This window comes from Poecilia latipinna, unplaced genomic scaffold, assembly GCF_001443285.1.
Source record: "Poecilia latipinna isolate Pla-1442-1.1 unplaced genomic scaffold, P_latipinna-1.0 Scaffold1027, whole genome shotgun sequence".
Classification (NCBI taxonomy): Eukaryota; Metazoa; Chordata; class Actinopteri; order Cyprinodontiformes; family Poeciliidae; genus Poecilia; species Poecilia latipinna.
In genome coordinates, this window is record NW_015113643.1 from 116223 (window position 1) to 138813 (window position 22591).

The 22591-nt window shown below is 38.6% G+C and overlaps 4 protein-coding genes across 11 annotated transcripts in view; 3 read left to right on the top strand and 1 right to left on the bottom strand.

Annotated features, from left to right (window-relative positions):
• Positions 1-4982, top strand: part of LOC106958891 (outer dense fiber protein 2-like) — an 11543-nt gene extending 6561 nt beyond the window's left edge. For 3 of the 5 annotated variants that reach the window (XM_015051051.1, XM_015051050.1, XM_015051052.1), the window contains exons 11-17: positions 123-233; positions 747-851; positions 1165-1323; positions 1662-1762; positions 2258-2420; positions 2523-2648; positions 2762-4167. In XM_015051051.1, the coding sequence (XP_014906537.1) occupies positions 123-233; positions 747-851; positions 1165-1323; positions 1662-1762; positions 2258-2420; positions 2523-2648; positions 2762-2935 (939 nt within the window). In that variant the 3' untranslated portion in view covers positions 2936-4167. Of the gene's footprint in view, positions 1-122; positions 234-746; positions 852-1164; positions 1324-1661; positions 1763-2257; positions 2421-2522; positions 2649-2761 lie in introns of all 5 variants that reach the window. The other 2 variants (XM_015051053.1, XM_015051054.1) reach the window with 2 other exon arrangements.
• The window catches only part of LOC106958897 (protein CYR61-like), a 38935-nt gene continuing 21062 nt past the window's right edge, over positions 4719-22591 (bottom strand). The window contains exons 1-5 of one of the 2 annotated variants that reach the window (XM_015051069.1): positions 6652-7102; positions 6343-6556; positions 5920-6258; positions 5658-5848; positions 4719-5525 (exon numbers count right to left, since the gene is read on the bottom strand). In XM_015051069.1, the coding sequence (XP_014906555.1) occupies positions 5235-5525; positions 5658-5848; positions 5920-6258; positions 6343-6556; positions 6652-6693 (1077 nt within the window). In that variant the 5' untranslated portion in view covers positions 6694-7102 and the 3' untranslated portion in view covers positions 4719-5234. Of the gene's footprint in view, positions 5526-5657; positions 5849-5919; positions 6259-6342; positions 6557-6651; positions 7103-22591 lie in introns of those variants that run through there. The other variant, XM_015051070.1, reaches the window with a different exon arrangement.
• On the top strand, positions 10683-14112 carry bcl10 (BCL10 immune signaling adaptor). Its single transcript, XM_015051071.1, has 3 exons — positions 10683-11233; positions 12561-12849; positions 12928-14112. Exons 1-3 carry the CDS (start codon positions 11183-11185, stop codon positions 13347-13349), a joined length of 762 nt encoding a protein of 253 aa, XP_014906557.1. The 5' UTR covers positions 10683-11182; the 3' UTR covers positions 13350-14112.
• mcoln3a (mucolipin TRP cation channel 3a) lies at positions 16276-22063 on the top strand. 3 transcript variants are annotated; one of them, XM_015051060.1, is made up of 13 exons: positions 16283-16493; positions 17016-17241; positions 17324-17491; positions 17566-17719; positions 18739-18820; positions 18894-18990; positions 19252-19348; positions 19463-19575; positions 20035-20184; positions 20280-20381; positions 20454-20576; positions 20676-20882; positions 20997-22063. In XM_015051060.1, exons 2-13 carry the CDS (start codon positions 17020-17022, stop codon positions 21066-21068), a joined length of 1587 nt encoding a protein of 528 aa, XP_014906546.1. In that variant the 5' UTR covers positions 16283-16493; positions 17016-17019; the 3' UTR covers positions 21069-22063. The 3 variants fall into 3 exon arrangements, with proteins under 3 accessions (XP_014906545.1, XP_014906544.1, XP_014906546.1); XM_015051059.1 differs by having other exon boundaries at positions 16276-16502; positions 20280-20576; XM_015051058.1 differs by having other exon boundaries at positions 16277-16493; positions 20280-20576.

Sequence of the window (22591 nt, forward strand, 5' to 3'; positions counted from 1 at the left end):
TTTTTTTTTTTTGGCCTCTTTTTTTTTTTGGTGTTTTTTTTTTTTTTTTTTTTTTTTTTTTTTTTTTTTGCTTTTGCTCTAATTCTGCAGCTGAAATGATATTTATTTATGCGTGATTGCAGTCGTCCGTGGCTCAGCTGGAGGAGCAGCTCGCTGATTGTGAGTCGGCGCTCGTTGAAGAGAAGACCATCTCACTAGAAAAGAAACATGAAGCGGAACAATGCCACTTTCAGGTCTGTGTTCTTTAGGCTCAGAAGGGAGGTTACCTTTGGTTTATATTTAGGATGATGATATTCATGTTTGATCGGCCACTTCACAGCTTGGGTTCAAGTCAAACTTATAGAATATGTCAGAGGTTTTTTGCCTCTTTTTTTTTTTTTTTTTATTTTTTTTAAAATGAGCACAAGGTTTTTGTTTTTTTATTTCAGTGGGGTTTATTGATGATTACAAACTATAATTTAAATAATCTGTTTGATTTTGGATCGCTCAGTCCAGATTTGATATAATCATTTACATTTTAACTTCCAAAATGGTAAGATAGCCCTTCACCACACTGCTGAATCAGTAACCAGCTTCAGTCCTGTGTTGTTTGGTCATTTGTGAAAATAAAATGCTAATAAAACCCAACTAACTGAATGTTTTGTACTCAAATATCCATGAAGCAATAAACTGACAATGTGAAAATGTGGCCATATTATAGGAACTCTGTTATATCAAAGATTCAACTGTTTTTTTCCTCTGTCTAGGTTGCAGAACTCAAAGCTGAGATCGACAGTCTTCAAATAAAATACGCAAATCTGTTGAGGGAAACAAGAACGACACAAGACGTGAAAGAAACAGCAGTTGAGAAGGTATTCCCACCTCCACATTTTAATCCCGTTTAGCAATTAATGACTAACGGTTGATTGAAGCAGAAATTCTCACATAACTCTTATACTTTTTCTAATATAAACAACTCTACATCTCTCTCCTTTTTGCTTTTTTTAAATTGCCTTTCACTATGCTGTTAGACCTCTTCTGCAAAACCCTCAAATAGTTTGTTTTAACAACCTAACGCAGTGTAAATCTTCTCAGTCCAAGTAGCACGGATGGGGAGCTTTGCAAACTTAAAAGTGTCTCTATGCCTGTGCCTGTTCCCTGCACTGGACCCACCCTGGAGCCTAGGTGAGGCAGGAGCTGCAGGGACGCATAGAGGAGCTGAGAGTTTACCCTGAGTTACTGGGTGAAGCCGAGCAGAGTCTCCTCCAATGCCAGGAGAACCTGCGCAGGTTGGAGAGGCAGTGTTCGGAAAAATCAGAGTCCGTTAAGGAACTGCAGTTTAAGGTGTGCAACGCCAGCTGTTGTCATCAGACATAACATGTAAAACTCATTTACATATATCTTGCCACTAGGTGGTAGTACAACCCCCCCGTGTCTCTATTGTGCTTCCTTATCACGATGATTTTTATGGTTGCAACCAACAAAAAAAAAAAAAAAACCTGTTTGTGGTGTAGAAAATGCACCGCCGTGTATATTTTGATGTGTTTGTTGCTGTGTGAGTTCTCCATCACTTACATTGTGTCTCCCACATAATGTATTTGCTAAATAATTATTTTCCACTTTTGAACGGTTTCACTTCATCCAAACAATGCACCTGTGAATTACACAATTTCTGTTTGCAGATGGAGACTCAAAGTAAACAGCTGAGATCATCTCTGGAGATGAAAGAGTCTGTTCATGAGGCCACTTTGAAGTTACAAGAAAAAGTGAATTCTCTCCAAAGGCAAGAAGACACACAGAACCAACCTTTGCTTAACTGACAAGTCCACAGATGCATGTTTCTATCAGCTTTGTACATCTAGTGGCAGAAATGTTTGGCTGTTCATCTTTGACAAACAACTTAAGCTCAGTAAGATTGAATGGGGGAGTCTGTGTTTGTGCTTTTATTTTGAGTCTTACCACAAATTAGTTTTTTTTTAAATTATTTTTTTATTTGATTTGGGCCTTTGCAGCAAACAAATAAGCTTTGGTATTAACCATTAGTGTCAAACTCCAGTCCTCGAGTGCAGTTACCGATTTTAAATGTGCCCCCACTCCAGTGTAGCTAAATTACTCCAGTGTAATTTAGTTACGTTGTAGCTAAATTATCCCACTAATGAACACATAATTTGATTTAGGTGTGTTGAAGCAGCGTCTAAAGGCTGCAGGACACAAGGCCTTGAGTTCTGGAGTTTGACCCTGGCAGTTTGGAGTAGACAAAAATACCTTTCCTCTTCAGAAAAATCGATCAGGTGCAGCAGGAGAACCTGGAGCTGGTCCGGAAGCTGGCGGCTCAGGACGAGGCCCTTGGCTACAGCAACCGGCAGCTGGATCAGCGCTCCTCAGAGTGTCAGGCTCTGAATCGGCAGCTGGAAGCTGCTTTGTCGGATGTCAGAGAGCAGGTGAGCCTCAACAGTTATGAAAAACAAAGAGATTTTTGCTCAGATTAAAAGGAACAGTTAGCTTAAACCAACATTGGTGAGTTACTCATTGCTTTGTCCCAGGTGAGTAAAGTAAAAAGCCAGACTTCCTCCAGAGAAGAGGCTCTGCAGACGAAGATCCTGCAGCTTCAGGCTGAGCAGAGCAGAAGGAATAATGAGCTGAAGCTTCTTCGTGAGAGCAAGCAAAATGTGAGCAACGCATTTCTAAGACGTTCTCCTCTTTTATGCCAGCAAATTATGCAATGTCTGATAGTTGAGCTGATGTCCAAATAAACTACTGCTTGTCTGCCATCGATCTTCAGGCGGAGAAACAGTTTGAGGTGCGTCTGAAGAACCTGCAGCTCAGTCTGGACCAATCGGAGACCCACAAACGCAGCATTCAGAATTACGTTGATTTCCTCAAAAAATCTTACATGACAATTTTTGATGAAGGGCTACAAACATCAGCTTTTGGATCATCGTATTTCCTAAAATGATGGTTTGCATTTTGTGTGTGTGCACACTGTAATATTTATATCAAGTGAGAGTCAAGATGAAGAAATTTTATTGAGAGACAATAACTGCTGCATATGGTGATAATGGTGATAACCCCAGATTTATAGAGGTTTTGATAGCTGTTTTAAGCTCAGGTCCACAGAGAGGCTGTTTCATATTTTGTTAAATGGATTCACTCTGTAAAGGTGCTACATTTTTCAACATTGTTAAAATGGTGCAGCAGAGAAAAATGATCATCTGTGCGCTCTGGTGGTGTTGTTGATTTTTCTACTCTCTTAAGAGAAAATTGCTGAAAACCAAAAACATCTAAGTTAATCTGGAAACTAGAATGATGAATGGTAATTTGTTTTATCCAAAAATTTACTTCCGATTATTAATATTTCTACAATGTAAAATTTGAGCAATAATGCCTAACTGTCAATTTTCCTTCTATGCTATTGGCTACAGCAGTATGACTCTTTATTTTAATAATTTAAGACATTGCTAAACTCTTCAAGCACATTTTTGTGGCTTTAAGGATGTGGTTTGTGTTTTCTGTGGACTCTGAATGTTAAGTCTTTGTTTCAAAGAGTTGAGAGGTCAGAACCTCAAACATTTTACTGAGGATAATTAAGCCCTGGGGCTGGTGGAGGGGATTTAGAAAACTAAGACTCGCTGTTTGTTGATGACAGGAAGCTGCCTGAAAATACAGGGTGTTGCACAGAGAAGGCTTCCACTTCCTGTGTTTAGCACATTGTCTGGGTGTAGTTGATTTGAATTCCTGAAAATCATCATTCCTTTTTAAGGTTGCATCTTCAGATTGAGCAGATGGTTTAAAGGTCAAGGGACAGATGGATTTCTGTTTCTAAGCTCTTTAGTCTAGCCAGTAGCCAGTTGGTTAATGACTTCTGTTTTCTTTGCACACACGATTGGTTCTCAGTCTTGAGCTTGCATCATGTCAATTATGTAAATCAATTGTCAAAACTGATTAACTTAGGCTTCCCACGTGTTGGACATTATTTTATTTTTATTTTGTCTTTGGTGAATGTTATATGGATTGTTTTTTGTTTTGTTTTTTTTAACTGGAAACATGTTCCTTAATTTACCTCTTGTCTTGTTGGAGATCTCTGGCCTGCACGGACTCATTACCATGTAGTGTTATCTCTCTGTGGTCTCAACTTTATACACAAAAAATGAAAACTCAGGAAAACTGAAATTTGGTAAACAATCTAAAGAAAACCATGTTGATCCTCTAGATGAAGTTGTACAATGAAATTTCTTCTAAGTGCAGCTTATAAACATGAAAACACAAGAGACTTACATTTGCACTAGAGATTTGCCTACTTTAAACACTCGTAATGCATTATCATAAAGTTATCAGATTGAACCAGTTCTGGTCTTTTAGTCCCTTTTTTAGGTTGCAGTTTTGCAAACAGATATGTTCTGTTTATTTTTTTTTTGTATGCAACATTTAAGTCGTAGGGGAATGTACCAAAACATCAGTGGTGGTTGGGATATTTTTGATCTTCATAAATCTGCTCTTCCAATGACTCAAAAACAAAAAGGTATGTTTTTGCAGTGATTTGTGAGAAGAAGTGGTGCGTATTTTCCTTCTTTCTCAGCTGGTATGAGATTGTGAGGCTGTAAATTAATTTAGTTGTGAAGATGTTGTTGCTGGTTTGCAAACACAATTACTGAAAATGTTGGGACATTTCCCAAACTCATCTTGTAATGACGGTGGATTACTGTGGCTAGTTTTTCTGGATTTAAATAAAAACAATACTCTTTTTTTGTATCCTTTACCGTCACTGTTATCCGTCATAATCTCTAAAACCTCATAAACTATTGTTTACTAGATCTCTGTGTTCTTGCAATGACCTTTTAAAATAAGACCTCATTAAGAGTCAGAGGAAAAATGCACTTGTGGTTTTGTGTTCGATGCATTTGGTTTCTTATATTTTGAGAAATGGCATCACTCTTGTAAACAGCCTTGTAAACTGGTGTGATTGTCAGTTTTAGAATAATGTCACATTAAATAAATGAAAAGAAGCCTTTGGTATTGTGTTGGTATCATACTATTTTACTTGCTGGACTGGCCAACGTGTCATGTTTTGGTTTGTCAATGACAGAAACTTAAGCATCAAATTGATGTTTAAAGAATTATAAGTGACGAGTTCAGAGAAAAAGACCCAAACTTTCACAACATGAAAGGTTTCACAATGAAGCAAAGCACAATTCTCCAATGCCACAAAGATAATTCCAGAATAATAGTTTTTATTTGAATTGCTCTCAGATTCACAGTTAGAGTTTCTGAATCGTATTAAAACGTCCATAGAGGGTGAGCAACTTTTTACTGCTCTTGGCGAAGTTCAAATCACACAGGCAAGATCCAGTCATCGCTACCTTCTTCCTAAAAGTCTGTCCAGACTTGCATTTGAAACGGACAGATGGCGTCCGGGTCCTGTGAGGCCGACAGAATCGGCCGTCTGAGCAGGACCTGCAGAGTTTCAGCTGGAATGTCTTCAGACTATGACAACCACCATAGGGCATCTGAATTGGATTGACAGCCTTCCCCTGACATTTCCCAGCTCCCTGTGGAACAAAATTTAAAAACCTTGACTTTAGATGTTGAACAAAGTTGTGGAAAACCTTCTCCAAATTCTTTTGCAGAAGTAAATCTGAATTTTATGTACAACCGACATTGCAGGACATTTGCAAGAGTACCTTTTGGGGGATTTCCTTGCAGGGTTGGATCTCACAGATCTGGGTTTCAGTCGCCAGTTTGCACTCGATATTTTTGTTGGTCATCCTGGAGGAAACTCCACGACCACAGGATTTGGAGCAGGGTGACCAGGCTGTGGTCTGAGGCCGACACTGGACTCCTGTTTGAAGCCTCTTTGGACGACTCCTAAAAGCTAAAATTAACCATTTAAGTTAAATGGGTCCCATTCTGTTTTAACAGTGTCAAAAACAGAACAGTACTCACCTGTTAATTCTCCTTCCCAAACATGTGGAGGATGGTTCTTGTTAGAAAAGGCACCATCAGATGGGTCTTGTTTGTACTTTCGTCTGCGTTTCCTTGACCCAGACCTTCCTGTGTTTGCATCATAGAGGCAGATGAGTTGTTCACAGCACTGTCCTTTCACTTTAACCCTCTTCGGTTTTTCACAGCCCACTCGGTACGTCGAAAGGTCACGAGTGCAAAGCGAGACGCACCCAACCGATCCATCCATGCAGGTGCACTGATATTTGCAGTTTGGCTTGAAGGTTTCCCCATTCTGGAACATCCTGCCGTTGAACTCGCAGCTTCTCCCATCTGATTTAGCTATTGAGAAGAAATGGGAAAGGTTAGGTGCTGGGGAGAGGGAATACTTAAATTAGACCAAGAGAGGAGCAGAAGCCAGCGTGCCTCGACAGATGCCTGGTGCTAAATCAGATTTGCCCCCAAAATTGCACTCCAGCCCCTTTGCAGTGTCGCACGGTTGAGTTTTGCTGCAGTCGTCATAGAGCTGCCGTCCACAGACCTTGCAGCAGCCGCAGCTGTCCAGCATTAGACTCACCCCTGCTGCACAAACAGGGACGTCAGGAGGACACTGGCAGGCTTCTGGGCATGAGGCTGACACCTGAGGTGAAAGACTTCATCACTTTCCTAACAAAAAGTCAATTATTAAAAATAACCAATCAAACATCATGTATGAAGAAACAGCTACTTCCTCACCAGAGTAAAGCAGAAGGTCACAGCTACAAAGATCTTCCACATCTTCCCAAACTAACTCTCCTGATCAGAATTGGCTAAAGCTGCCAGTGAGCTCTTCCTTTTAGACTCGATCCCCTTTTATCAAGCAGATCTGACGTATGTAAAAGCAGGAGAGGTGTTCCAAAACTATGAGAGGAATGCTTCGCTCCCTGCCCTGCCATGAGCCCGGCAGCAGGAGGTTTCACCCTCCCTTTGAAAGAGGGGTTCCTAGAAAACCGCTCCCTTTAGCTCTGTTTCAGTTTGATGGAAGTCTGGATGGTATGTCTTTTCTCACAGAACAGAAAAAAATAGATAATTTTACTATTCACTTTTCAGTTTATAGCTGGAATAAATTATATTGCAGTAATCCCTTTTGGCTGATATTTCTGTTTTCAGTTGTGCATTTTTTTCAAGAAACTTTTGTTAGTTTCACAACTTTATTTTTATTTTTATTTTTTTTATTTATTTTTTATTTTTTTTGTCAGCTTTACGCTACAGGGATTTTGTTTTACTTGACAAAATGTTACAATAAACTGATAAATATGTTCCAATAGTGATATGTTAAAATCAATGCTCCTGATTATTTTAGACAAATAACTGAAAAATACTTTCTAATACAAACATACATGTAGGTTTATGATGGATGGAATGACTTGCAGAAGTATTCAGACAACTTGAACTTTTCCACATTTTCTCACAAATTCCACTTTATTTGAAATTAAGCCAGATTAGGTGGGCAGGGATGTATTGTTGGGTTTATGCTTGTGACTTTCCTAAAGCCTGATGCTGCCATTACTATGTTTCACCATGAGGATAGTAATTTCATTGCAAGGTGTAGTGAGACTTCTAATGGCTATATTATTACAAAGGCTTTCTTTTCATTGCATTCTTCCATGAACACCAGACTTGTGGACGTAGTTTTTTTCGTCGACAAGGGAACTCTGGTGGAACCAGAGACGGCACAGCCCTTGATTTTATCAGATGAAGTGCATCTATTAAAATCTGATTTAACCTGATTTTCATTTGTGGTTGTCATTTTTTTCGTTGACAGTTTTCCTGTGACCATTTAAAACTTTAAAAAGTGATACGCTAATGTGAATTCACGGTCGTAGCCACATGTTACAAAGTCTTTCACATGTAACTTGCAATTTGAGGTGATTAGAATGGGGCTTACCTGCGGGGTTGTCTTGTGGTTGTTGCAGATTACTTGCAGCAAGAAGCTTTCTGATTACCTCAGCTGTGGTAATACATTAACCGAAGCACTGTGTGTTGTGTGTGCATGTGTGTGTAGGTGCGTGCGCATCTTCACATTTCCTGTGCAGCACTCTCATTTTTGGTTAGACATTGCTGTAATTATGACTATCTCTTATCTGTTCTTGATCTGCTGCACTCTATGAAGTTATCCATACCGACACATGAAATATTCCATTAGTCCACACATGGCCTCAACATCAGGGCACTACAAGTTCTGACAAGAATATCGAAGGGAAGCTACATTCTTTTATGAGCAACTGAATCTTTCTCTTGGCCGAGGAATTGGCTGAATTTTGACTGCTTGAAGAAGAGTGCAATGGGTCTTCGCATGCCAGTGTTAAAAGTGAAGGGTGGAATGCCAATTAGTCAGCCTTCAAGGTGTGGGGCGGGCGCATTAACATTTGTGTCGGTGTTTGACTTTCAAATTTAGCTTTCTGGAGTGACTGAAGCAAAGGAATTATTTATACATTTAAGGGAGGACACCCAGCCCAATAAAATCAGAAAGGATCCCTGAAGCACTACACTTTTCAGAATGAACATTGCAAAGTCTCTTTGAAGCAGCAACACAAGAAGCATCCTGCTTCATCCACATCAAACAACAGACAATCAAGATGGAAAATGTGTGTTTTCATTTATTGGAAAGTCTGAGAACAAAAGGCTGAGGAGAGCAGACTGGCACTGTCTCGTTCTTATCTAAGTGAGGTTGCAAAAGGCCTTTTTGAGTCAGTGCCAGCACATAAAGAGCAAACAAGTGAGAGCTTGGTGCAGTTGATCATGGTGGCAATTTGCTCACTGTTGTGGTTTTTGCAAGGGGGAATTTTCCTGCCAAAGATGTGATCTAAAGAATGTGCAGAACCATCTTAGCTGAAAGGAACATTGGATACATGATAGGCAGCTGGAGAATCTGAAAAGACCTGAGATGTCTCCTTCCAACAGAGAAGCGTGTGACCATGCCAAGCCTAAGACAATGAGCCAATTAACAAACATATCTGGAAAAGTACAGCTGAGGATATTATGTTTCAGCTCATTAGAAGATAACTACTTTTGCCAAAAGCAGTCAGCAGCCCGTGGCACTGTTAAAACATGAGATGATGATAGCAGGATTTACTGAGCTCAGATTGAAAGACAGAAATTCAAAAAACGTAAATTGTGATTTTTTTTACGCATGGAGTCACTCATCACATTTGCTCAAATCACAATTCATAGAGGTGTCAATGATGTTTTCGTTTAGCTACTAACGTGCAACAAACAGAGGAAAATGTGTGCTACTTGTTTTTTATGAGGTTTAGAATCCAAGGTGAAATTAAAAAAAAAATGCATGATTATCTCAGTTAGCACATGAAACCCTCTCAACATGTATCTCGGTTTTACCAGCCACCAAAAACAAAGAAATATTTGTATTGATGCATTTATGTAGGAAAAATATGGACGTTTTCAGTTTTGATAGTTTTTTTGTTTTTTTTTTCTGTTGATCAACTACAGATTACTGGTTGGAGCTCATCAAAGAAAAACTGGACAATGCCAGTCAATGACATTGTCTTACTAAAACACTGCAAAGGCAAATTCTTGCAAACCAGATTCATTCACATAGAACAGCCATTGTCATTTCAAAATTACTCAAACAGACCCCCCAGTCACCTGATTGCAAACGTAGCCTCATGTAGGGAAGTTGTTTGGCAGAGAAAACGACAGCCAGTATTTAAACTGTTTCTTGCAAATGTGTGGATGTTTAATATCCACCACTACTCTGCTGTATCCCCTGGATATGAACCTTTTCATTTAGAAATAGATCATAAAATAATTTAATTGCTCTAAGAGAGCAAGAAAGAAAAAAATATTTATTTATTCTATCTGACACCAGCCAATAAACTATTACTGCATTAATGGCTTGTTTTGAAGACTAATGTGCTGTAATTATACCAATAGTCTTGAATAAGAACTTTATGAACTCCTGGAGAGAGATAGGATGGCGAAGTACAGCTTCAGGGAGGTAAGTTATGTAGTGAAGATGCAAACATAAAGGAAACAAGAATGACCTCATTGACCTTTAAGTCAAGAATGACTTAAAGGTCATTCTTGACATTTTTTTTTCTCCGAGTCTCGTTGTTTCTAAGCTGCTGTTCTCAGTAGGTTTGAAAAACAGTGTGAAATATCATGGTGGCTTTCTGGAAAGAACATGATGAATATTGTTGTTTCTGTTGACAGTGTGTTGCCAGTTATGCTTTTTTCCCCCCCAAAGAAAACATCTGGAATTTTGTCTGACCTTTCAACACTTATTTAAAGCTGATGCTTTTCTGTCACACATTTCCTCTAGAAATGGTGGGTTATGACAACGTTTATCACACCCTGTGTTTCTCCTCAGCTTTAAATCATCACCTCTACATGAAAAGCCTCCCAGCAGGGCAACAGAAGACCATCAACTCCTCTGCAATTAGACTGGCTTTCTGTTTGGGGATGGCTTTTCTTTGATAGGGTACAAACTGCATTGCAGAGCTCGATAAAAACAAGTGTAGCAGAGCTCTTTTGTCATATGAAAGAGCCTTTAGTTTGTGAAACATTTATATTATAGGGAAAATAAATTAATTAAATAATTTTGTGTGATCTGTGACAATGGGAGAAAACAAAAAATGGTATCTTGTGCTTGTACAAACTTTTCATTACAAAAAAATTATTTATTTATTTATTTATTTATTTATTTATTTATTTATTTATTTATTTATTTATTTATTTATTTATTTATTTATTTATTTATTTATTTAAGGCATTTCTAGATTCTGTTGTGAAAAGACATCCGGCAGCGCCCTCCAGTGGTCTGAACGAGAGTAGCGCCTTACTTGTGTTTTAAAACTTTAAAAGTGAAAGATCTTTTTTCACCAGCCCTGCAATCCAAGAAAGTGGGAACTTTTACCATTTACTCTTAATGAAGACCTTCATGTTTGAGTTTTTCTGTCAAAAAATGGTAGTAGAAGGGCACATGAGGCTAAAAGTGAAGCTGCTGCGAGTACTTCTCTCCTCTCGCGTCGACGTATTATAACCTCGACACAATCAGGAAGTCCGGGCGTTTTTCCTCCGTGATTCAGATCGAAAACTTTGTTAGAAAGGGAAAGGGTCGGCTTTTAGCAATTAGTTATGAGGTGTCATATCTTTTAAGGGTCGCCGATGATTTATTGATGTCGTTTATTACACTGTTTTAAACACGCAACTCACTATTTAGGTCGTCGTTGTTCACCCGGAACACCTGGATTTTGATTTAAGAGAGATGGATGTTTCTCACCTCACTGAAGAAGAAATGGCAGAGATAAAGAAAGACGTGAGTACGATAAATAGGTGATCAGCTGGCATCAGAATAAAAAAAAGTTTTTGAAAACGAGGTGACTGGCACAGTTTATGAGCTTTGTTTGGATTTAAAGGCCCATTAAATGAGGAAATACTTCACCACACCCTCTGTGTGTTCATGTAAACACCCAGTCCTGTCAAAAATATAATAAATGGAGATACACTGTACAACATTATCAGTTAAGTAGAGTATTAGAAATGTTGTTAGGATTGACAACTATAGGGCTTTTCAAATGTTTCCATACCTCTTAGACATTTCCATAAATGTTTACATTGCAGCCACATAGTTCTGTGAATTTTATTGGGATTTTATGGAATAGACCAACACAAAGTAATACATACTTGAAACTGATGGAAAATTATATATTATATATATAATATATATATATATATAAATTATATATTTGTCTTGCTTTGCTACTGGATTAAGGTCTGGACTTTGACTGCACTATTCTAGCACATGGATCTGTTTTGATGTACTTCACTCCATTAACCTGGCGGCATGCTTAAAGTCCAGGGATAGAAGGTCAACCTATGACCCAGACTCAATCTTCTCTGTCGTGGCTGAAGATCGGCAACCCCAGAGTACGATACCGCCACCTCATATTGCTCTGTGTCCCAAATCAGATATTCCTTTAGTAAAAATATTAATCAAAACTTTGCTCGTTGTTGGTAAAGCAATGAAAATGGCGTTGCGGAGAAGGTGGAAGAGAGGACATGAAAGTTAAAAATCACCGACCCAGTTACATGGAGGCCAAAGGGTTACATTTTTATTTCATCTGACCAGAGTAACTTCTTCCGTGTGTTTATCATGTCTACATTTATAGCTCATGGCAATTTAGAAATGACAAACAAAAATCTTTCAGCGATGGCTTTCCCCTTCCATAAAGTCCAGATTTATCAAGTTCATAACCAATAACTGTCCTGTCTGCAGCTCTTCTAGAGTTATTAGGGGCCTTTTGGCTGATTCTCTGATTGGCTGATTCTCTGATTAATGCCCTCTCTGCCTGGCCTGTTGGTTTCGGAGGCTGGCCATGTCTTAGCAACACTCTTTTCAAAGCTTGGGATATTGTTTTATAGAGTAACCCTGGTAAACCTCCACTTCTTTCTTCCTGACCTGTCTGCTGTGTTGCTTGATCTCCATTATGCTGTTTGTTCAGAAATGTTCTCTGAGATCTTTGGGGCCTTTACACAACAGCTGGATTTATACTGAGTAGACCACTAAGATCCCACGCAAAGTTATGAATCTTTCTGCTTAGTTGTTAGATATTATTATTACATGATTTCTCTTGCATTCCCAGGTGCTGACCAGACTGCGGCATTACCTCTGTGACAAGATCAGAGCAGACCGCCACCTGGACTACCTGCGTTCCCGGAGGATCCTGACCCGGGACGATGCGGAGGAGATAAGCTGCCGGACCACGCAGACCAAGAGGACGGCAACGCTGCTGGACATCCTGGCTGAGAACCCTCGGGGTCTGGACGCTCTGATTGACTCCATCCGGGAGATGCGCTCCCAAAACTTCATCATCACTAAAATCACAGACGAAGTGCAAAAAGCAAAAAACGAGAAGATCGAGTCTCTCAGAGGTGAGTTGTTTTTTGCATCGATCGAATGTGTGAAATGTTCTTTACCCATTCTTCTCTATTGTGTTCTCTGTCAATCAGCTGCGGGGGCCTCCAGTTCGTCCTCTGACAGCAGCTTCAGCACTCTGACCACAACGACTGACCTCCCCAACACCTTTTCAAACAACTCCACCCTCCTGTTCCACCCAGACGGGGAGCGAAGCCCTTCCACTTCAGACCTAGCCAGCTCTCTCAACGTGTCTTCGTTACAGAAGTGCGGAGACTTGCCCTCCGTGGCCGGGGCCAGCCTCGGTGTGGCTCCCTCCTCGACCTCTTCCAGCCTCCCCAAGCCGGGGGACCCTGGGGCTCCTCCGCTGCCAGACGAGGTCTTGGCAGAGTCGCCCTCCAACATAGACGCCACGTCGCCGGGGTGCACCAGCAGTGGGGGAGATCCTAATTTCCAGCCTCTCCGGTCGCGCTCGCTCACCCCAACATCACACATCCCTCAGTTCACTTCTCTGTAGGACACTTCTCATCCAGGGACAGACCGTTTAACTCAATAAGCACACCCATTGTCTCTTCCTGTTACTCGTGCCTTTCATTTGGCAGAACACGAAGTACGTGAAACTACATGTTACCACTAGGCATGGGCCGCTGTGAGGTTCTCATCATGCTACCTACTGAAACATTTTGAAATTTCTAACATGATCTAAGTACTTTGAAGTAGACAAATAATTTTACCATCATATTGCTGCTAAAATAATGTAACGTTGATGTTTTCTTCCTTGTGCTTTTGATTTTAATACATACTCTTGGATAGAAACGTAGAATAAACACCTGCTAAAATTAGATGTAGTTTTCAAGTGCTTATGTTACACCTTTTTGCAGTTTCCCCTTTTGTACGAGAGTGCAGTTTTTAAATCATTTTTACTGTAAAGAGTGATTTCCCGCCATGACCGGACATGTTTTATTGCCACTGAGACCATCTAAGAGCTGGCAAATCTGGCTTTTCTTGCACGCAGCCTTCCTTCTGCTAAAGGCAGTGAGCAGCAACAGGAGAGGGTGGGGAAACAAATCACTGCACTCGTAGCCTGAGAAAACCTCATGCACTCAAACACTTTGGTGCTAGATTGAAAGGATTTTGAATTAAAGGAGAAGTCTGATTACAAACTTTTGTCATGTCTTGATAGGATTTCTTTAGCTCTCACACCTCACAAGGTTCCTACACAATCTGAAAAAAAATATGCATTTTGATCTCAGTATTTTCCAGGTCTAAAAAAATTGTGGGAAAAGAAAAAGGGGTATGGAAGAAAATGTGTATTTTCAGATTAAATTATCTTGTCTGTTCTTTTGATCCTCCTTCCTTTCTCCCTTCTGTATCTCCTTCATTCCTTCCTTTCTTCCTTGTTTCCTGTTTTCCACCTTTCAAACCTTAACGCTTCTTTCTTTTCTTCCCTGTACTTCTTCTCTCCCTTATTTCCTTCCTTTTTTCCTTGTGTCATTCCTCCCTAACTCCATTATATCATTCTTCCTGTCCTTATTTCTTCCTTGAACTTTAGCGACGTTTGGCTTTACTCAGTCACCAAAAACTCAGGTTGCTTCTTCCGTTTCTCTGGCAGTGAATTAAAAGAATTGTATTTGCAGTGTAGGAATGGTATGATGGGAACTTTTAACAGTTTTACAAACTAACTTTTAAATTTCAACACACTTTTACAGCAGTACTTGGCCCATGCCTAGATATAACTACTGCAGTCTATGTTTTCATAATGAAAATGAAGGTATTTAGCCTTATAATGTTTGTGTATTTTGGATTCTGGCACCACAAAATGTTTGTTTTTGGTATACATATATTTAAATATTTTAACACAAAAAGATATGTAAAGATATTGTCCAAATGAATTGTAATACTGAAAAATAAATTATAAATTACAACCAGAGAAAATGTTCAAACTACAAACTTTTAGAATGCAATAGTTGCATTTAACATCATGTCATAAATTCCACCCTTTATGTAAAAGGCTCAGAAAATCTGAGTCACCAACAGAAGCCTTGTCTACGTTTTCTTCTCATGTTTGTGGTGTGATTTCTTCAGAAATTGTTGGGTGTGAAAACATGGCAGCTGCAGTTTAGTGGATGGAAGAGGTGTTTCCTGTTGTTTCTGTGCATTACTGCAAGTGAACAAGAAATTATGTCACAGTAGCTTCACTACAAGTCTACAGTCATAAAACATAATGTGAATAATTAATACCCTTCTTTCTTGCAGATCTTTGTATATGACTTGTATTTGCTGTATCCTAAATACTTAAAAGGATCAGACAGTTTTTTATTTTTTCCTTGAATATGTGGTTCATAAACCAGTTGTGTGGCAGACAGTGGCGGTTTTTGAATTTTGGTGCATTATAGGCTGAAGAAGTAGGGACGCTTCTTCATTTAATTAACTATCACTGGTAGAAATACATAGAAATAAGTCACAACTGCACAGGAACATGGCCACTCGTGGGACAAAAACTATGAAACAAAACAAAAAAAACTCACATAGCTTATCAGAAACATTAAGACTTAATATGTCTTGGTTTTACGCTTTACTTAGAGTAAAGTGGCCTTAATGACAAGTAAACAAAGACAAATGCTTTTTGTGTGTGTGTTTCTTTACAATAAAAGGTTTGACAAATATAACACGGTGTTCCAAATAATCTTTGTCAGTGTAGAATTGTTCAGTAAATATGTGTGATTTTGAAAATGGGGTACTGAGCTCCACAACGGACAAGAAGAAAAAAAAGAAAAAAAAAAACATTAAAAATGGAGCCTGACTTAAAACTTAAAAGTTTTGCAAGATCCCGACCTACTTTTGCGAGATCTTGCATAAGTAAGTCAGGATCCATTTACTTTTATTTTATTTTTTTTTCAATGTCCATTGCAGGACTCAGTAGTGATGAAATACAGTCCACACATCTTCTTAAAAATCATCAGAACTGCCATTAAAATTGAGCTAACTCTTAAGCTTTGAACCAGAAACATTAAGTATAGAAAAATGTTTTGTAACATTGCATATACTACAGAGAGTGCCCATCTTAATTGACTGGACAATCAAACAAGTATTGGGAAACTTCAGTGTTACCTTTATTTATGTTTTTGCCTCCTTGCTGTTCCACAGGTTTTGCTCCCCTGGTTAGAAAACCATTTAACCCAAATGAAAAACAGTGACTGGTGGCAGATTCATCCTATTGGTTACAGTGATGACTGACCGAAAATCATGACTGTCCGTTTTTCACGGCTAATAATATCCCTAAATGATGCGAAAAGAGGAAAAGAACACAAAAAGGAACGAAAGAAAAAAACGTGGAAAAAAACTAAAATAACACAAAAAACATGCTTTTTCTTTTTTTCTCAAAATGTGTTTATTATGTTTTGATAGTTTAGATTTGGAGTATGATGGTTGCTTTATTTAATTAAGAAATTTCCCCAACCTGTACTTGGTTAGTTTCTGGTTGTGCTGCGTCTGACGCCGGAAACTTTTTTTTTTTTTTCTGTTGTGGAAAAACTGGAACAACACAGAGGAATGACAGTCACTGCGGTGAAGACTGCTGTGATGCACTGTAACAAGCTGCTTTCTCAAAATCACACATAAGCCCCACTGGGTGGACGACTGGATCGCTGGTTCTCATCAGGTATTGCAGGTCAACTTTATGTTTTTATTCAAATTATTCTGTAGACATGTTAATGCATTTGTAATATTAAATAGATAACTAGCTATCACTGTTAGAAATACATTGAAATAAGTCACAACTGCAAGCTTTATTGGTTTTCATAGCCTTTAATTGTTTTTGCTTGTTGCAACATGTTTTAAGTGAAACGTACGTTTACCATTAACATTATAAATCAACTAATTTTTTAAAGAAACTTTTAAAATTTGTACTTTAGTTTTCTCCTTTGAGTTTCTCTCTGTGCTGCAATGATCCACCATGACACTGAATTACACATAAGACATCTGTCGCTATATGCTTGCAAATTATAGTATATGTTAAATGTTCTTACGAAGTAACATAAATCTTCAGCCAAGACAATAACATGTAGCAAAACCAGTTAGATAAACATCAGAATGACTAGAATCGCTGAACAGGGTTCCTTGAAATTTACAGTGTACTCTGTGCTTTGCGGTCTACTTCTCTGGTTTATCTGGTGCTCTCCAGTTCAATGGAGGAATCTGAGCAGCTGTTGACCCAGAGGTCAGAGGGGAAGAAACCCAACGGACACTGCAGATGGAGCACTCGCTCCCTGGATTCAAAGGCGGTGGAGGATTTCAGAAGGAGGCTGAAGTACTTTTTTATGAATCCATGCGAGAAGTACAGAGCCAAGGGTCGGAAACCATGGAAACTCATGTTGCAAATATGGAAAATTGTCATCATCACAGCACAGGTGGTATAACATATTTTCTAGTTTTGTTGTTTTATTCAACTGGCATAGATTTGTTGCTCATCTTACTGTCTCATTGTTACAGCTGGTCCTGTTTGGCCTGAGCAATGAAATGATGGCTACATTCAAAGAGGACAATCTAATGACATTTGAACATCTGTTCCTGAAAGGATTCAAGGACCACTGGCAGGGAAACTATGCTCTTTATACTAAAGCCGACCTGTATGATCACATCTACCACGTCATCGACACGGTACATGAATAGGAAAGAATGCTGGGGGTATTTTGAAACATTGCATTAACATTGGGTTCCACTCCTTTTTTCAGTACACCAATCTTCAGAACCTGACTCTAGAAAATCTTGCGTATGGGAAGATTGATGGCAAGTACACCCCGCTGTCCGTCTGTCAACTGCTTTACAAAAACAGCACCGTTGATCCGGAGAGAGACAGCTTCTACATTGATCCACACATTGATGAAGGTACAGAAATCAGACCTGCTGAAGGTTTGGTTTTTTTATGCAGAACATTTAGAACCTTGCAGATTTATTCTAACTAGTGCACTGTTTTTCACACAACAATCATAAGTACGGAGCATTTTGCAGTGATTTTATATGGCATGCCAATTGCTACATGAAGTAGCAAGTAATTTGAAAAGTAGCAGTAGCATGATTGACAGTTTCAAAAATTATTTCTAAGAAAAACTGGAAAGTGTTGCATGCATTCGTAATGTTATTTTTGCCCTAATCTTGGCAAGATAATTCAAGCTTAATTAGACTGAAAATGAAAAACAATTTTCAAGCTTTGTCTTTGATTGGGACAATCTAGCACATAAATATGTACTGGTTTTTAGTAGTCTGGTGTTTTCCAATGCTTCTCTTTGCTGTGCCCCTAACATGACATATAACAAGCATCAAAAGGCTTTCTTTTAATAATCGGCTTTCTGTTTGCCAATCTCCCTTAAAAAGGTCAGGCATGTGGAGTGTTTTTATAAAATCTGACTCAAAGTCAAGACTGGAAAATAATCATAATGTGGAGTTTCATGTGACACAAAAAGAGGAAATAACATAGTTAGTTAAATTAGTGTTGCATTCTTATCCTCATTCCACTGCTGTGCTAGCTACTCAATCAATCAGATTTTATTTGTATAGCACATTTCAGCAGCAAGGCATTTCAAGGTGCTTTACATAACTGAAAAACACAATAAAAACAGCATGTGACATTGAAAAAGCTGCTAGGACTTCGCCGTCCTACACAGATTTTTGTGCACTATTTTTTACCTGTTAGAGTCTAGAATTTACAGGGTTTTTCTGTGCGCGCAATGACCCTCAATCACTCACCACTTTTACATAAATAGATAAAAAGTAAAGATAAAAACATTAAAAACATCGAAGGCATCAAAACCCCCGCGGTACTCTAACCCTAATTTCGCCATCAGCAACTCTAAACAGGTGGGTTTTAAGCTAATGATATTTTTAAACACATTCTTCCTCCCCTTTAGAGTGTATTTCCGTATTCCCGCCGACATCTCTTGACAATACTAATCTGGAAAGAAACATCAACTTCTCTGTAGATCTCAAAAGGTAGGAAACGCAAAGCTGATGTTAAACCAGCTGACAGCAGTGATGTCTGCTGATTGCATGTCTGTGTGTTCAGGCTCGTGTCAGTTAACATCAACTTCACTCTGAAAACCATCAATCTGCAGACCGTCCGGCACCATGAGCTACCAGATTGCTACGGCTTCCACATAAAGGTTGGTGAGAACATCTGATGACTGAAATACCGTCATATAGGAAATGTTAAGAGTCTAGAATGATCTACAGACGAAGCATTTACCTTAATTTTTTTTTTAAATCTTCTTTAACCCTTTATCACTTGTAATAGTTTGCATTTTTAGTGTTTTATAATTGCATTTTATGAATTAATGATTGAATTAGTGAATGAATAAAACTTTTAAGCCTGTCCCACACATTTGAAGTGCATCAAAATGTTCAGTATCTTTCCTCACACACAGATCATATTTGATAACTGTGCACACAGTGGAAAGATAAAAGTGGGTGTCAAAAATGATGTTCAAATTCATGAGTGCAAGGACTATAACGTGAAAGCCTGTAAGTTTTTACCCACAACTTATGAAATAAAATCCTTGTATTGCTTATTTAGGATGCAGAATAATACGTAAAGTAGGAATAAATTACGTAAAAACTGCAACTCTGGTTTTGCAGCTGGGAAAATTGATTACCTCGTCTTGATGTTTGATTCCTTGGTCATCTTCGCCTGTTTTGCCTCCCTCATTCTCTGCACGCGATCTATTGTCAAGGGCATTCAACTCCAGTTTGTAAGTTGAAGGAAGTCGATCTACCTGCAATGTTTGCTGCTGTAAAGCTCAGTCCTAGTGTTATTTGAACAAAATTCACAGTTAAAATCCCAGCGAAGTTTAGCACCATATTAGTAGGAATGGTGGTAAGACAGATTGAATAAATGAGTCTTATTTATACACAAGGAAACACATATTTATGGGTTACTAATTAAAATTTCTCACTCTGGTCAATTTAAAAGAGATAAATAATAATTTCCAAAAATACTTTTGCTGTGTTTCTTTTATAGGAATTGGTAGGGATAGTAGTAAGTGCACCACAATTTTGTTATGAAAAAAATATGTTTATATATCTTTACTAGAATCTGCAGTAAGTTTTGAGGGCATTGTATTAGATTAAAAAACAAGCTCATTAGAATTGTTTTTTCCCATTGTTATTATTTTTTTCTTTGTAACAGTGTACTGTTTTCTTGTATCCAGGAGTTCAAAATTTTCTTCCAAACCCACTTCAATAAATTGGTGACTTGGTCAGAACGCATGGAGTTTGTGAATGGCTGGTGTATATTTATTAACATCAGTGACACGCTGACCATCACCGGGTCAGTGATAAAAATAGGAATACAAACCAAGGTTTGCATGAATTTTATTGTTACATACCATGAGCATTTGTTAGAAACTTTCAAAGATTGGCTCACAAACCTTTAATGCAACTTTTCACTTTATAGTTCCTGACCAACTATGATGTCTGCAGCATCTTACTTGGAACAGCCACCATGCTGGTGTGGATTGGTGTTATTCGCTACCTTGGTTACTTCAAGAAATACAACGTAAGAGCCTTCTCCTCAGTTCTGGTTAACATATTCTGTCCAGAGAACCGAAAACAACTCACTTCCGTTCAGATCCTAATCCTAACCCTGAGGGCTGCCTTTCCTAACGTTATCCGGTTTTGCTGTTGCGCTGCCATGATCTACCTCGGGTACTGCTTCTGTGGTTGGATTGTTCTTGGACCTTATCATGACAAGGTAGGAATAATTCACTTTATTAGTGTGATGAATGGCCCTGATCCTCAATTAATCATCAGGTTATTATCCAAAAACCATTTTATTGTTTCCGTTTTTCAGTTCCGAACATTTGACAAAGTGACAGAGTGCCTCTTCTCTCTCATTAACGGAGACGACATGTTTGCCACCTTCCTTAATATGAGAGACAAGAGCTACATGGTGTGGCTTTTCAGCAGAATCTATCTCTACACCTTCACGTCTCTCTTCATTTACATGGTGCTCAGCCTGTTCATCGCCCTCATCACCGACACCTACGAAACCATCAAAGTCTGTTTCTGTTGTACCTGCTGATATTTTGTAAATAGATTGTAAATGGACAATGACTTTAAGGTCGTCTTATGTTGATGTGACATGCTCCTGTTTTTCTCTTTTTTTTGTTAGCATCACCAGAAAGACAGCGAACCAGCGACGCTGCTTCATGCCTTTATAGAAGAAGTTCCAGAATCAGCCTGAATCTGGATAATATCAATATGATGAGGAGTCTTCAAGCTGCTGTTTCTCTCCATGAGGCTGGTTTCAAAGAACTGCAAGGACGTAGAGTTAACTTTGAGGACAAAGTTGTTGCATGTAAATGTCTTTGATAGTAGCCGGTGATAAAAGTGCCTGAAGGTATTTTTCAAACTGCCCTATGTAATAGAGTAATGCAAAAGAGAAGTTGCTAGATTAGCCACAGTTTCCTGATTTAGTTGCAAAAAGACCTGTTTAGAAACCAGTACAATAACGTATTGTAAAAGGATGCTTGTCGTCTTTGCTGTGTTTATAAAAAAAAAAAAATGGTATTCTGTATTTTAGTTGTGCATTTTGAGGTTGTTAGAATTCACATCTGAGTCGATGTTGGCCGCTGTTTTTTTCAGCACTCTCTGTTGTCTTTAACCCCATCAAGTCTAGTTAGGGGCTGATTTCTAACAACTATTTTAGGACCAAATACAACATCAGGAAACTCTGATCCACATTCAACATTTATATTGTGTCCCTGTGGAGAGATGTTGCAAGAGATGTTTTAATACTCCATAGCTAGAGGGATTATTTAGATGTTGGAGAAAAGTGGCCTCAGAATGTGGTCTTTGTTTTCTTTGATTTATAATTACTAAATGACACAAATTATACTCAAGGTCCTGGTCCTGTTTTCAAGAACCAGGACCTGGACAGACTAAGAAGTGTAGCCACTTCTTTACCTCTTTGGTAAAGTTCACTCTTGGATTTTAGAAAGAAAGCGCTGACTGATTGTCATATGTCTGATTCAAGAGCAGGCAATGTGACTTTGGGTGAGGGGATCATTAGATTGGTTGGCTAGTTAATATGTGTTTTGTGAAACTTGAGAAGGCTTACAACCATGTCTCTCAAGGCATTTTATTGGCATCTTATACTGGGTATAGGATGTTGAAACAAGTTTCCTCCATAGTTTGATTGGGCTCTGGTTGTATAAATAAATAATACTCATGCATTTATTAATCTGTGTGCTGTCATTTTGTACAGTGGATACACTAAATGTGACATTTACTCCATCACCACAGGGGGGCACTGGAAGCACACATAGGGATTAAATGGAGATCATCCATCTGTACCTGCTTATCCTGGCAGGATTACAAGCTATTTTAGTCACCTAAATGAAGATAATATGTACTGTAAGTAGTAAATATTATGTGTTAGATATACATTTTTATATTTAAGGTGGTTTAGATATAAAGACTATATCTAAGGCTATATCTATATAGACTGAAGACTATATATTCAAAGAAGCCCCAGACAATATCTGTATAGGGCTTCTTTGAAGCACCAGATTGTCCGTGAATGTTTGTGCTGTAATATGATGTTATTATACAGTACAGCATTATACCAAAGGTGGCGACTATCTCCTGTCACCACTAGGGGGCATTGTTGTACATTTCTTTAGACACCTGGCAGCATTTTCATCTGCATGATCATTCACCGCCGCACATGTTTGTCCAATGTACGCCTGGCACACTGGTTGCTTA

What these genes read in the sequence shown, in the direction of transcription:
- bcl10 (XM_015051071.1), top strand. Translation starts at nt 11,183, where the DNA reads ATGGATGTTTCTCACCTCACTGAAGAAGAAATGGCAGAGATAAAGAAA. An exon ending in TGGCAGAGATAAAGAAAGAC is followed by an intron (nt 11,234 to 12,560) that starts GTGAGTACGATA and finishes TTGCATTCCCAG; the next exon opens with GTGCTGACCAGACTGCGGCA. An exon ending in GAAGATCGAGTCTCTCAGAG is followed by an intron (nt 12,850 to 12,927) that starts GTGAGTTGTTTT and finishes TCTGTCAATCAG; the next exon opens with CTGCGGGGGCCTCCAGTTCG.
- mcoln3a (XM_015051059.1), top strand. Translation starts at nt 17,020, where the DNA reads ATGGAGGAATCTGAGCAGCTGTTGACCCAGAGGTCAGAGGGGAAGAAA. An exon ending in GGACTATAACGTGAAAGCCT is followed by an intron (nt 19,349 to 19,462) that starts GTAAGTTTTTAC and finishes CTGGTTTTGCAG; the next exon opens with CTGGGAAAATTGATTACCTC. An exon ending in AAATAGGAATACAAACCAAG is followed by an intron (nt 20,185 to 20,279) that starts GTTTGCATGAAT and finishes TTCACTTTATAG; the next exon opens with TTCCTGACCAACTATGATGT.